This window comes from Simochromis diagramma, unplaced genomic scaffold, assembly GCF_900408965.1.
Source record: "Simochromis diagramma unplaced genomic scaffold, fSimDia1.1 OVJJ01000617.1, whole genome shotgun sequence".
Taxonomy (NCBI): Eukaryota; Metazoa; Chordata; class Actinopteri; order Cichliformes; family Cichlidae; genus Simochromis; species Simochromis diagramma.
Genome location: NW_024386953.1, coordinates 1547296 through 1561710, shown reverse-complemented (window position 1 = coordinate 1561710; position 14415 = coordinate 1547296). Strand labels below are relative to the sequence as shown.

At 45.4% G+C, this 14415-nt stretch overlaps 2 protein-coding genes across 2 annotated transcripts; both read left to right on the top strand.

The window, feature by feature from the left end:
- The first annotated feature begins 2 nt into the window (after positions 1 to 2).
- On the top strand, positions 3 to 5980 carry trub1 (TruB pseudouridine (psi) synthase family member 1). The gene is made up of 8 exons (XM_040038614.1): positions 3 to 283; positions 370 to 468; positions 2624 to 2679; positions 3287 to 3368; positions 3493 to 3565; positions 4988 to 5127; positions 5224 to 5280; positions 5355 to 5980. The coding sequence occupies exons 1-8, from the start codon at positions 136 to 138 to the stop codon at positions 5534 to 5536; spliced, it is 837 nt and encodes a 278-aa protein (XP_039894548.1). The 5' UTR covers positions 3 to 135; the 3' UTR covers positions 5537 to 5980.
- A 126-nt stretch (positions 5981 to 6106) lies between these two features.
- On the top strand, positions 6107 to 13646 carry hhex (hematopoietically expressed homeobox). The gene is made up of 4 exons (XM_040038613.1): positions 6107 to 8635; positions 12135 to 12313; positions 12759 to 12809; positions 12906 to 13646. The coding sequence occupies exons 1-4, from the start codon at positions 8248 to 8250 to the stop codon at positions 13152 to 13154; spliced, it is 867 nt and encodes a 288-aa protein (XP_039894547.1). The 5' UTR covers positions 6107 to 8247; the 3' UTR covers positions 13155 to 13646.
- Positions 13647 to 14415: the final 769 nt, after the last annotated feature.

Here is a 14415-nt window from a genome sequence, read left to right as displayed (position 1 = left end):
AATGTTATTCATGCAGAAGGAAGACGGAGTGTTTGCTCAACCAGCGGGGGGCAGTAAAGACAACAACGGGTCGCATAGTTGCCACTGAGGGTAAAAGAAGAAGATGGACATTAGCCAAAGAAAAGAGAAACGAGCATGTCCGGGAGCGTCAGTAACACCGTCCCTGCGATAACTAGTTCTTTGTCGCAACTACAGGCTTTAAACGGATTGTTTGCGATATATAAAAAACAAGGGCCGACCTCCGCGGACGTGTTAAATGTACTCAAGGAAGCTTTGCTCAAGGGTAACGGGACCAAACAGCAGCAGGACGTCCAGCCCGGTGTTTGTGGAAAGCTGACCGTAAACCGTTTGTGTCGCTTTGTCTTTCAGAGGCGGGAGTCAAAAATCCAAACCCGCGGAAGAGGAAGAACCAGAGCCTGAAGATGGGACACGGAGGGACGCTGGACAGCGCTGCCAGCGGGGTGCTGGGTAAGCGGCTAGGCTAGCGCTCACGTCCCGGTGCTGGGCCACGTGCGACTGTTGTCGTTCCTGCCCTGGGAGGAGGGGGGAGAGGGGGTCAGTCCCACCCTCCTTGTTTACTGTTATTATCGGTAAAGCACCGACAGGGCCCGACCTCCAGGGCTGCTCCAGTCTGATTCAGTCATGCATGTCTGGGGGCGTTTTATACAGAGTTCACTATTAACATCAAATAGATTTATGTTGATAACAATCTCAAATTCCTGAGATATACACTGTCGTTTGTCTAGAAGATGTTTTTTCTGTAACAGGTGCATTTTCTTTTCTTTTGCACATTTTTCTTCTCACGCGTGTCCTGAGAAAGTCCGCGACATCGTGACTCCTGCATTTTCTATGACAACATGCTTGCTGTTTTTCTATGGATAAAATATAGTAAAGTCATGAAATCTGATCTTATTGTTTTGATATATAGCTATGTTCCTCATAAGCAGTGTACCCCTGGTGCTGGCCCGTCATCCTCTATGAAGAGTGGAATGGTCCAGATGACACAGATGTGTAGGAGCGAGGCCGGTGGACTTTTTAACACAACCTTGGAGAGGTGTACTGATATCACAGATGATGTTCAGGCAGCACCTCCACACCCCTGTCTTTCCTTCTCTCACTTCCATCAAGGTGCCAGTGGAAACAGCTTCAGTGTCTATGGGCACCTCGTTAGATCTATCAGGTGTTTTTCCTGCATTTCTACAGTGTAGAACAGGCTGTCCCAGTTTGTCTAACTCTGAGCTGCTTTATCAGCAGTCACACCATCTTTAAGTGGCACAGTTCCACTGGCAGCCATACAAGCCCATAATGCTGCTTCCAGCATGTTTGACAGATAATGCTTCAGTTCCTTCTGCATACTTTTTGTCTTCCCATCGTTTTTATACAAATTTATCTCAGTTTCACCTGACAAAAGTGGGTTTTTTTCTCCAGAACTGTGTCTTTTAAATGTTTCCTGGCAGATGCAGTCCGGCCTTCTTGGTCTTGAGTGTAACCAGTGGTTTGCACCATGGCGTAGGTTTTAACAATGACAGGCTGAGCTCCTCAACTGTTTTTGGGACTTGAGTCGATGTTTTGTCAGGATTTTTATTTCTTCAAATGAAGAATTCATTTAAATTTTCTTCAGTGTTTTTTGGGCCTTTAGGTGTTTCTGGGTGGCCCGTGCTTCCATCTTTTTAAGAATGGACTACATTGGTAATTTGCTCTCTGATAGCTGTATTTTGTTTTTGTGCTTTTAAATCAATGATGGCCTCGTTCAAATGCAAGTTAAACCACTATCGTTGAACAATGATGTTATAGGACTTGATTTTCCTTATAACCTATGAGCCCAACTGTAGTTCTTGTCTTTATTAAAGTGTTTTATAAAGCACCTATGCAGCTAAAAGTGCAGGAGGCCGGTTCATTGGCTCCAGTTAGCAGAGATGAACCTACCAGACAACCCTGCTGATTGTGCTGGTACGTCTGGCAAAGTGGCCACATCCATAATTTTAGGAAAAATTAATTCACTGTGGTTGAATTAAATGGCCTGTATTTGTATAGTGCTTTTCTAGTCCCTATGGACCCCAAAGCGCTTTACACAACCTGTCATCCACCCATCCACACACAGAGTCACACACTGGTGATGGCAGCTACATTGCAGCCACAGCCACCCTGGGGCGCACTGACAAAGGCGAGGCTGCTGGACACTGGCACCACCGGGCCCTCTGACCACCACCAGTAGGCAACAGGTGAAGTGTCTTGCCCAAGGAAGACGGCTTTTAACCAGCATGGCTGCTACAACATCCTGCAGCACGATGCCATGTTGTCTGATTTGCGCCCCGCAGCACAGGGAGACGAGAGCACACCTCCACAGAAGAAAAGCTGTTCAGTCAGGTGATGTTGGGTCAGTCTGAGGGAAAAGCAGCCGCTTCACTGCTGCTTGCAAAGTCCCAGGTGATGATGTCATGAAGAAGGGAATAAAGGTTGTTATCAACTTAACAAAGCACAAAGATGAACACTAAATATAAATGTTTCAGTATATTCTGAGTTTGGTGAACTTTGATGAATGAATTAAAAGTGAGTTCAGTGAACATTTCAACCTGTGGGGGGCGCTAGCAGGACCTTAATCATTGGACTCTCTTTGTTTCAGTTGTTGGTGTTGGGAACGGCACCAAAATGCTCAGCACAATGTTGACTGGGTCAAAGGTCAGTTTGCTTCACTGCTGTTTGAACTAAACTAAAATGTGCATTAAACCATGACGTCTGGTGAAAAGTGCGAGGCACCGTGCATGAATGCAGGTTAGAGCTGCACTGCTGTGCGTGTCTGATTGTTCTTTATTGTGCATGCTGACGAGCACAGCCAGGCTCTGACTACCGTATGTCGTCACCTGGATGAAGCCAAACATGTTGGTTTAACAGATGCACACTGACATGTTCCAAATAAAACGACGCGTCCTTTAGTTTGTGTCACAGTCCTTTCCCCCATGAACTTCTAGCATCGTGTCGATACGTGCTGATTGGTTTGTTCCTGCTTTCATGGTAGCAGATCTAACAGGTGCTAACGAGCTGTTAGAAACCACAACACAAACCTCTGTGTGTGTGTGTGTGTAGAGAAGCACTTTTTTTAGGTACAAGTATACATGCAAATCTATTGATAAGGACATTGTGTATACAATACAGTTTCTCAACAGACTCGAACGCCTCGTGAACTTTAGATGTCTGCGATGACAAATGCATGAATGATTCCTGTAACTTGTTAACTGTGGATGAACTTGGTGTGACACAAACGTGACACATGTTGTGTGTTTTTCAGAAATACGTTGCCGTTGGAGAGTTTGGAAAAGCAACAGACACTCTTGATGCCACCGGCAGCGTGACTCTGGAGAAAGGTTTTGGTAAATGGTGTAAATCCGTTCATTCGATCTTTCAGATCCATCGACACAGCAGGATAATCTGCAAACTTCGGTTTCTCCTTTACCGTCTGTCTCTCAGTGAGTCATGTTTTCATACATTTTCTAGAACACATAACCAGGCTGGACGTCGAGGAAAAGCTGAAAGCTTTCACTGGTGACATCATGCAAGTGCCTCCGCTGTGAGTCAACATCCAAACATCTGAAGCTTTAATTAGATCAAACGAAACGTTTATTTTTTAAGATGAAATCTTCTTTTATAGAAAACGAAACCTAAACTTTTCCGAGCAGCAGCTCAGGACTTCACGTCCTCTGTTACTGCGCTTGTTTGGGATGGTGTTGGATTTGATGGTAGATGTATAAACATGGGGTTCATGTGAGTTTCCTTTTTGGGGGTTGCAGTCATTTAGTAGCTCCGTGGTGCAGTGGTTCGATGCTTACCTTACATGAAGGTGCATGAATTGAACTCAGAGGCGCGATGACAGCTTTGGACGGTTCACCAGCTTTATCACAGACGCTTCCAGGAATGTGCCAGGTTGGCTGCTGCAGCAGGAAAATTCAAATCAGGGAACCACAAAATGAGTGTGATTGTTAAAATAGGCCTACCTATCCATGATGGAGAAGCTGTTTCCATTTTCTGAGGGACATTAGCCGTGTCATCATTTTGAGTCTACACAAGCAAAGATCAGAATCAGAAAAGGTTTTATTGCCAAATGTTGAGCAGCTTTACAACATTAGGAAATGAAGGCAAACACTTAAATAAACATAAAAATGAAAAGTGCCAAGCAGATTAATATATACATGTGTGCAAAAGTGGAACAGATGCAGAGAAGTATGGGGCCATGTGTTTGGGGTGGGACCAGTCTTATGTTACTGTTCATGTGTCAAACAGCAGAGGAGAAACTGTTCTTATGGCGAGAGGTTCTGGTGCGGATGGACCGGAGCCTCCTGCCTGAGGGGAGCAGGTGAAACAGACTGAGTCCAGGGTGAGAAGGGTCAGCTGTGATCCCAGCTGCACGCCCCAGTGTGCTGGAGGTGCACAGGCCCTGCAGAGATGGGAGTCTGCAGCCAGTCGCCTGCACAGCAGAGCGCACAACGCGCTGCAGTAGACGCCAGAGGCTTCAACAAGTGGCTGAACTGAAACCAGTTTTCTTTGAATGTGCAGCCAGTTTGATGGCATGTTACAGGTTAATGATATGATCAGAGAGCTGTAATGACTAATTGTTGTAAAGGCTAAGAAGTGATGTGTGGACCCAGTTCTGTGTGAAGATGCTCTGAGATCTAAATGTCCAGCTGCAGTAAACCGATCGTGTGTCCTTTAATGCCGTTCGTGTCCCCTGGGAGAATGAATGAAAGGCCTCTCAATGGTCCAGTTCTTTAAACATTTGAGGGTTTTTTGTCTTATTAGTGTAGCGCAGTGACCTATGAAGCCTCTGGAGGTCACTGTTTGCTCACTGCCTCTACTGCAGTGCTGATTCCCACTGAGGCAGGGAGCAGTGCCTTTGTGTCATTATACATGGAGTTCATATAAAAACAGTTCTTAGTGCTTCTTAGTGCTAAATGTGTGTATTTTTTAACTAACTCTTTTCTTATAATCGTTTTAGATACTCGGCATTAAAAAAGGATGGCCAACGTCTGTCTGTCCTGCTGAAGAAAGGTCACAAGGTCGATGCCAAACCGGCCAGGCCCGTCACGGTGTACAGCCTGACCCTGCAGGAGTTCAAGCCTCCTCTCTTCACTCTGGGTTCGACACGTTGCATCACACAGCGACTGCTCTCAAACAGGCTTTTAGGTGTTGTGTCCTCTTTGGCTGAATGTTTCACTTTCCTTCGTGTTGCAGATATTGAGTGTGGTGGTGGGTTCTATGTCAGAAGTTTGGTGGATGACCTGGGAAAAGGTGAGACTGCCTTCCACCTGTTTCACCTTTCCATCGACGGCGTGTTGCTGAGTAACGCTGTCTGTGTGCTGCAGCTCTGTCCTCTTGCGCTCATGTGAAGGAGCTGATCAGAACAAAGCAGGGTCCGTTCACTCTGGAGGAGCACGCCTTACACGAGGAGCAGTGGACGCTGGAACACGTCTTGCGCTCGCTGAAGACCTGCTCAGAGGGAGACCCGGAGGAGGACCATCCGAAGCCAAAGAAGGTAGTCACCTGACCGGGACCAGGATCCAGAGGGAAGAGGAAGGGGTTTCCTTTCATGTAAAGACTGATTTTTGGTTCATACTCTTCAGTTTTAGTTAAAGTTTGAACATCATGACACCTTACATTAAAAGTTGTAAAGCAAACAGTTATATAATGAGAAACGTGAGCAAAGGAGACTCAGCAGGTTACCATGTTGCTGGACCTGCACAGATTTGTGAAGAGTAAATAACCTGATCGTACGATCGGCGAGGAGCTCCGAGGGAACGGCGAGATCAGTGTCTGTGGCACCGAACAACTGTGAAGTTTTTGTTGTAAGTTTAGGATCTGATTTGTTTTTATCGGCTGCCTCGGTTTAGTTCACTGTTGTAAAAATGTCTTTTACAAAGTCTTCCTTGAGTCCTGCTCAGTGCAGTGATGCACATGATTAAGTAAAAAAAGCCCCCTGAGCTCGTCCAAACTCACGCGTGGACTGTTATTTCTTTGCTTCTAAGCTTCCCACTACAATGAAGACATCTACAGGTTCAAATATTGTGCAAAATGTGGCCACAATCTTCCGTAACACCTCAGCAGCGCCACAGCTGATAGCATCCACGCCACGCTGCATCGAGGCAGTAATTCATGCAAAAGTGGCCCAAATCAAGTACAGAGTGCGTATGCATGGTTATACTTATTCTAATTTTCCGAGTATCACCTGCTGCTTTATTTCCATAGCGCATGCTCTGTGCCGTTTCTCATGGTTACCGTTTCCTCTGTCATTCCAAACTCGAACAAAGGAAGGCCGGGCACATCCCGATGCGTTTGATAATCGGGATACTGTTGACTCGTGAGGAGGAGACTGAGTGGCTTGCACTGACAATGGCAGATATATGGCGCCAGCTGCCGGGGGGCGGCTCACTCGAGTTATCAGCGGTTTTTGGCCCGGAGTCTGACGCCACGGGAGGCTGGCCGGATCAATGAGCTGCAATGATTGTCTCAGTCCAAATATTAGCCGTTTTGTGGATGTCTTTGATGTCTTTAAGGCTGCTTACAGCGCTGTTTGCTCCACTTTATCTAAATTACAGCCGTTAGAAAGTTGGCAGACGGGGGCGCGCGCCAGGAAATCGAGCCAGCGGCTGGTTTCGGGGAGCGAGCAGATAAACGCCGTCGTCCGGCTCCCAGGTGCGACTCGCCGTTTCCAGCGACGATTAATGAACTCGTGTGACGATAAAATGTCGCGAGGCCCTGCGCGCGTGCAGCTGGGCCCCGCTGTAACTAAAGCAGAAGTCTCCGGTTATTGTTTAACATCCAATCACTTAGTGAGCCGTTACATACACGAGCGTTTATTGCTATCTCATCCCAGAGTGGATTTCACAGGAAAACTCCAAACATTCAAATCAGGAGTTAATCCCACTTGATTGAGCAGCACCGTTGGGGCCGTGTGTCGCAGTCGGCCTCTATTACACTGTTAAGATAAGGCTGCGGCCCGTTTGACTAGACAAAGGTGTGTGTGTGGGTATAAAACCAGCGCTGCGTGCTGTCTGTGCTCTGTTCACGTGGGTTTTACATCTGACATTCAACATTTGTTCAACATTTTTAAAAACCAATGTTGCCAAAGAAATGTTATTCACACAAGTGCATCATCGCGCTCTTTGCCTAACTGTCTTACTTCAGCGTGGTGCCAAACCACGGGGAATGTCTTTTTGCATAAAGCAATGATGCCGATCTCTGGCTGGGAGAACCTAAACAGTTTGGACAGCTACCCTCGTGGGCCAATCCGCTGACTTGTGACATGATACTTCCTGGAACAAAACCAGTGAGAACTATCATTTCAAATCACACTTATCTTTGAAAGCCCGGCTCTAATGCAAAATCTCCTCAAAGTTACCATTAAATCATCTGAGAGCTGCTAACAGACAAGGTCACGAAAACGCTGTATGCTCCTCCTGTGTAACAGTGCATGTGCTATTATATTTCATTTATGTGAAAACGTATTTCTTATTGTGCCAAGTTACACATATCACTGTGCTAATACATATATGACACAGCAGTATGCAGATACTGCAACAATAAACGGATGTTCACACTCATTATTCGGCCATGATCCAGTAATATGATTTTGCATGCAAGTTTTGATTGAGGTGCTTTGGGTAAATGCAAACAGTTTTGAGCTGAGTAGGAGTGTGACTTTTACTCAAACATTATGGGCGGTGTACACTCTTAGGAGTGTGACCGTGAGGAGGCTGAAGTGTGAGCTGGGCCCGTATTTGCATTTTAAGACCCAGCTACTCTCAGCGCCGGCTCTGTTCCATTACATTCGTTTGTTTTCTGATTACCTGTTTGCGTCGGGTCGATTCTTCTGAAACACAATTATCTCCCCTCTCCTGTCATCCGATCACTGTGGGGTTCGTTAAGAACTGCGTACAAGCCAATCAGGAACGGCCGCCGGCCACCTGCAGGAAGTTGGCCGTCCACTTATCTCCTCCCTCCTTCGGCTGCAGACAGATAACAGCAGCAACAGTTGAACAGAGTGGCAGCTCCTCAGCAACCTGATGGACACTAAAACAGTGTAACGGTCTCCCGAGCAGCTCGGAAACAGGCTCTGGTCGTTGTGTTTCGGGACTGGCTGAGCAGAGGTTAGCGCGGCTCATAAAAAGTTGCTGTGATAGAAAGAGGAAGGCTGCGGGACTAAAGACGCGAAGCTCTCCCCTAGTTTGGATCCAGTGCGCAGCAGCGGTGATCGGCATCATGAGCGTCCCGCTTTACGCACCGACCCCAATTCAGCCGGCACACCCGACCCCCTTCTACATCGAGGACATTCTGGGGAGGACCTCCACCACCTCCACATCTCCGTCCTATTCTTCATCGCCAACGTCTTCATCTTCCTGCTCCACTCCGGTCATCCCCACGCCGACTCTCCCGTCTCCCAACTCGTCCTTCAAAAGTTTGATCTCGCCGTACAGAACCCCGATTTATGAACCCACGCCGATCCACCCCGCGCTGTCGCACCACGCTGCGCTGACGGCGACGTACGCCTCGGCGGGGGCTTTCACCGGCTCCTTTTACCCGTTTCACCAGCAACACCACCGCTCCATGGGGGAGTACGCACAGGCGCTGCTCAGGCACGACCCTCTCGGTGAGTTCCATTTCATTTCCATCATTGATATTTGTCTTATCATTTGTTAGCAAACATATCCTGCGGGGCATTTTCTCCTTTTCTGCTGTCTTGCCGTCAGACAGCCAGCATCACGTTTCTTGTTTTCCTGTGTGGAAATGCGCCAGTTAAACTCAGTTCCTCAAGTCTGCACTGCTGGTTTTATTTCACTGGAAATCAGGACCCTTAAAATAGTTAAGGTCATATATTCACAATTTGCATTGTAAAAAAATGAATAAATCATATATTATTGGACATTATATCGCTCGGTGACAATTTAGGTGAACCTGAAATCTGTTCGCAGCAACATATACACTTGGATGATGTGGCAGTAAGACAACTTTTTGCTCTTTGCATGAAAACTTTAATGTCTTCACAAGCTTCGTTTCAGTCCCAACGAAACCATTTTTGCATAAGCATCACGCTTGGTCATGCATGTCGAACTCAAGATCATCTACACTTGCACTGCTCCTCTTAAACACACTTTAGAGTCGAGGACACACTTTGTGCGTCTTCGCGAAGCCTTCAGCTCATTTTGGTCTCACAAGAACATTTGTGCACGATGCCCGACCACGCACACATGAGTCACATTGTTATTGTGACAGACGTATTTGGGGCCACAATAGCAGCAGGCATATCCATGTGCTGCTGCTGGCGGTGATAGGGAGGTGCATGGCAACCTTGACTCGTTTTCCTGACTCCCATTGTTCTGAAACATCAGAGGACCGAGTCAGCCAGTGACTAAAACATAGCCAGGCCCTAAATCACTTGTTATTTCACTGCTGTGCGTGTGTGTGTGTGCGTCATATACTTTTGAGCACCAAGTAGTTAGGTTATTTTTCTCTAGGGTATTGACTGACCATGAGCTTACCACAAGTCTTTTATTATTATTATTATTATTATTATGATAATAATTATTAGCAGTATTAGTGGCGGTGGCTGGGGGAGCGGCCGACGTGAAACAAGCCGATCTTGATATTGTGGGCTTGTTAGAAATCGGCTGTGTGAGTATGGAGCCGTGAAAGCTGCTTTACATGATGTTCCCGGGGTGCTTGAAGCCATCACACACGCTGTGCGCCGTGTTAGAGGCCAGAAGCGATGGTCCTCTTAAGTATAGTGTGACAAGCGGACCGTCTGACTGTGTGCTGCTGAACAAGCCGGGCCTTTTTCCGTTCATAGCGGAAGCTGTGAGCCTGTCGATAGGAGTAAATCTGGTTTCAGAAGCTGTTAAATGTTTTCCTGTCTCACCCCGGCCAGCCGCTTCCTCGGGAGCCCGCTGCACGCTGCTGATTATTTTATCGACATCCTCAATACAGACATATTCAGGAAACACTCGGCCTCTGATAGCCCGGGATCCGTTTTTCACATATTGTTGCACTTCCTCTGCCGGGCTCGCGAGGATGTGGCTGACTTTCTTTATGGTTGGCGGCGAGAAGAAAATAAGGCAAACAGAGAGCTAATGGGGACTTATGAGAAAGATAAAGTCCCCCTAACAGCAGCTACAGTCGTGTCCTCCCAACTGAGCTGACCTTTCAGACAGACGACAAACAAGCACGAACTGAGATTGCCCGAGGAGAACAATGATTGGTTTCAGCGCCTACAATCATCTGTAATCATCTCGTATGATATGTCTTGTCGAACAGCGGATTAAAGATGCTGTGCTCTATAAATATCGCGCACACCTCCTCTGGCTATTTTAAGCAGCCCGCAGTGCGCGCGCTTTCAGGCCCGCTTATGTTCCGATCTCCGTCACTCACAGTTTTATGAAACTGTTATTAACGAGCTATCCCAACCGCCACATCTGTGCATCTATTTACAGCGATCACATTAATACTCTGATTTGATGAGACTGTCTGCAGGCCGCTGTGCGCACCAACGGCAGAAAGTTACAAAGTAACACAAAGCCAACAAAAACTGAGTGCGAAATATTTCAAACAGAAGTGCGCGTGCTTAATTACCACAATTATAACGAGTTAGCGCACATCATTTCAGTTTCACAGATCTTTATTAGCCGAGCGTAAACGGCACGAACACAAACTTCTCACATATTCAGTGAAAATGTTTCATTTTATGTCATTTCCTTCATTTTTGCCGCAAATTGATTTTTACTCAACCTTTCCTGTACTTGTATTTTCGCTCAGTGTCTCTTGGGGCTGGATTGGCTAACTTCCTTAGGAAAAGCGCAGCAATAAGAAGGTCTTTGACAGCAGTTTCGACCACAAACATTCATATTGTGTCAGAGCTGAGCACAGGAGTGTCTGTTGGTGGATGCCATTGCCTATAATCACACCGCAAAGCAGGAAGCACATGAAGCGGATATTTGGCCATAGTTTTCACTGTCACGACCTTCCTGAAAAGACAGCTCGCAGCAGGCTGCAGGCTGCCGTTGTTTGTTCCCGGCCATCACCCGGGGAGGAAAGCAGACAGGACAAAAACACCTCTGATTGCACCCAGCGGCCTTTCGCTCCAATAAATCTCTTCAACAGCACCGATCCTTTCCCCTCATTAATCCGCAGTAAATTAGGAATTATGTTCATTTCTAATCGAGTTGTAGGGTATAAACTTTGAAAAGCACATCGAGACTTTTGGAGATTTTGAGCCTCATTAAAATCAGCACCGGTGTAAAACAACAAACACGTAAAACATCAAAATAATCATAATAATGATAATTTGTATGAAATCTTTATTTTGAACATGTTAAAATATTATAACAACAACAGAGAAAAAAGAGAAATAAAACAAAACAATAATAATTATAATTAACTTACATTTATTTCAAAATGCAGTAGAAAGAAGCGCAAGCTTATTTAATCCCACACATTTCCCACTATTTAATAACTAATAGTCTCCACTTTTTCTTCCTGTTTATGCCCTGTCCATCAGAAATTCTTCATTACAATTTTACATCTGTTACATAATAATAATAATAATAATACATAAATAAATAAATAAATACATAAATAAATCCAAATAATAGTTATCCAATAATTAATCCTGAAAAATAATAAACTCTCAAACTTTTCCACATTGGAGTCCGCAGCTGTCTGGTGACCGGGAGAGGCCACAGAGTCTAAAACACATCTTCTCTCTGTTACCGAATAGTTCGATTTTTCGATGTCTCTGCACTGCGCATGTCTGCGTATAGGCTGTGCCGTCAGCTCCGGAGCTTTTAATGAAAATGTTTGAAATGTGTTGTCTTATATTTTCATGTGGATAAAATTCACTTATCGCAAGAGTTCAAACGCGTGAATGTGAGTGAAAATGCCGTCAGTGGGCCTAATATAACGCAGTACAAATGTACCGTGTTTCTGTCGCGTACTAGCGTGTTTTGTTAATTCGTTTCATGTCAGATGGCAGCAGGAAAGTTTATATGCTGTAGCTATTTTTTCGACAGCGGGCACGTTTGTCACAGCCAAAAATAAATATTTCGTTTTATTTCATGTATTTCAAACACGGTGCATTCTGTGGGATCTCTCCACAGGGAAGCCTCTGCTGTGGACGCCGTTCATCCAGCGGCCCTTACATAAGAGAAAGGGCGGCCAGGTGCGCTTCTCCAACGACCAGACCATCGAGCTGGAGAAGAAGTTTGAGACGCAGAAGTACCTGTCTCCTCCGGAGAGGAAACGCCTGGCCAAGATGCTGCAGCTCAGCGAGAGACAGGTGAGCGGAGCCCCTCTGGCTCACACATGTGCCGTAATGGCCTGCAGCTGTTTGGAAGGGTCTCCGGAGGATCGGCCGCAATTTTCGATGAAGCATTTTTATACATTTATTTATTCAGTTTTTGAAATGTAGCATAACACTAGATTTTGCTACTTTATTACTAGAAAGCTATTTACTGGCTGCGAATGGTTGGAATTTGTAGCGAATTACCGATGGATGGGTGTGTGTGTGTGATATTTGTGCTGCGTGCTGATTTGATTCAATGTGGCCTTGATCCAAAATGAATTTAAACCGCTTCCACGTGAACATAGCGGACCAACCGAATTTTTAATTGACGCTAGAAATCTTACGGACGACTTTGCGCATAAGAAACATCCTTTCAGAGTTTTAATATTTAAAGAAGGAAGATCATTCATTTCTTTCTTTTTTGAACATTTCCTTTCAGGTTAAAACCTGGTTCCAAAATCGACGTGCGAAGTGGCGAAGACTAAAACAGGTGAGCAGCGGTGACTGATGTCGCCCTACCTTCCTTTCACTCCTCACTAAAATACACTCGTACCGTCTCCTAATCCACGGGGTTCGCTTTCACCAGGAGAATCCTAAGAGGGAGGTGGAGGATAACAGTTCCAGAGGTAAGAAAGGAGATGAGATGATAGAGGCTGCCGGAATCCAGAACCAGGAGCAGAGGCAGCCAGGCTCGGTCCCCGAGTTGGCGCAAGCGGGACACTGTGTGTCCTCACAGCAGGCCCACACAGAGCTGGACTCTGACGTGTCAGACGACACAGACCAGGAACTGGACATAGAGGACGACGAGGACTTCACACTAAACCCCCAGTTCTGAAACACAGGCTCCATAAAGATCTGCCTCGGACACTGAAGCTCTCATGCGTCCTCGACGGTCGGGTCGCTGTAACTGCTTCCTCCTCCTCCTCCTCCTCCAGCCTGGTGACTTGCAGATTGATAGACTGGTTCCGGATGTAATACTAAGACAAGTCAGCCCCTCAAACCCGAGTGCCTTTCATCAGAACTGTCTTCTTTGTTGAACCTGTGTACATATGCGTAATGTTCTGTAACTGTGTGTGTGTGTGTGTGTGTGTGAGAGTGTGTGAGAGAGAGAGAGAGAGAGATGTTCTTCAGATGAATAGTATGCCTGTAGATCAGTTTCTCTGTACTGTAGCATATACGTGTTTTTATAGCGTGTTTTTTAGTTCTTTTTGTTTTGTTTTGCGTGTGTGTGTCGGCGTGTGTTTTTTATGTGACATTTTATTAAATAATCAATGTAGCGCAAATTCAGTTTTGTTTGATGTCTAATAAACTATTTTCTGACAATCAATCCAAACGTTTCGATGCAGCTCAGCTGGTCTGTGAACTCTTTTCTCTGCTGTCTGAAAATGGAACCTTGTAAATGAAGCATTTCTCCCACATCCAGCAACGCGTGAAAGATCCGCCAAGAAGCAGGAAGAATTATAATCAGTCCAAATAATCACAGAAAACCCAAAACAACAAGAACCAACGCGCTCTGGTCAGGTTCAAACTCACTCATTCAGGGATATTCGGACGTTTAACAGAAGTACATAAAGAATCAGTGCGAGTAAAAGTGCGACCCGTCGTGTCTAAACGCTGAGCTGTAGTGCAGAATGATAGAACAAACATACAGACGTCATATTGTGTCTGTTACACATTAAGCCTGAAATATATTTTGCACATGTTTATATCCAACGCAGTAGTTTTTTGTGTACCTGCAGATCTGAGACTTTTCTCCTTTTGTTTGTTTATTTTCACATTTTCGTTTTTGATTGGTTAAAGGTTTATCTCATAAAACAGCAGCAGCCATATTACAGGACATTACGATGTGTTAGATGTGTGGCTGTGCTGGTTATAGCCACTAGCTCTAATTCTTTTACTACAGTGTGGAAATCAGTGGCGTTTAAAACAGAAGAGAAGCAGACTGTAAGGCAAGGCAAGGCAAGTTTATTTGTATAGCACAATTCAACAACAAGGTGATTCAAAGTGCTTTACAGAGACATTAGAAACAAAAACAAATAAAAAGCATGATTTAAAATTGATTAAAATAAGCAAACAAACAAACTAATTAACAAACA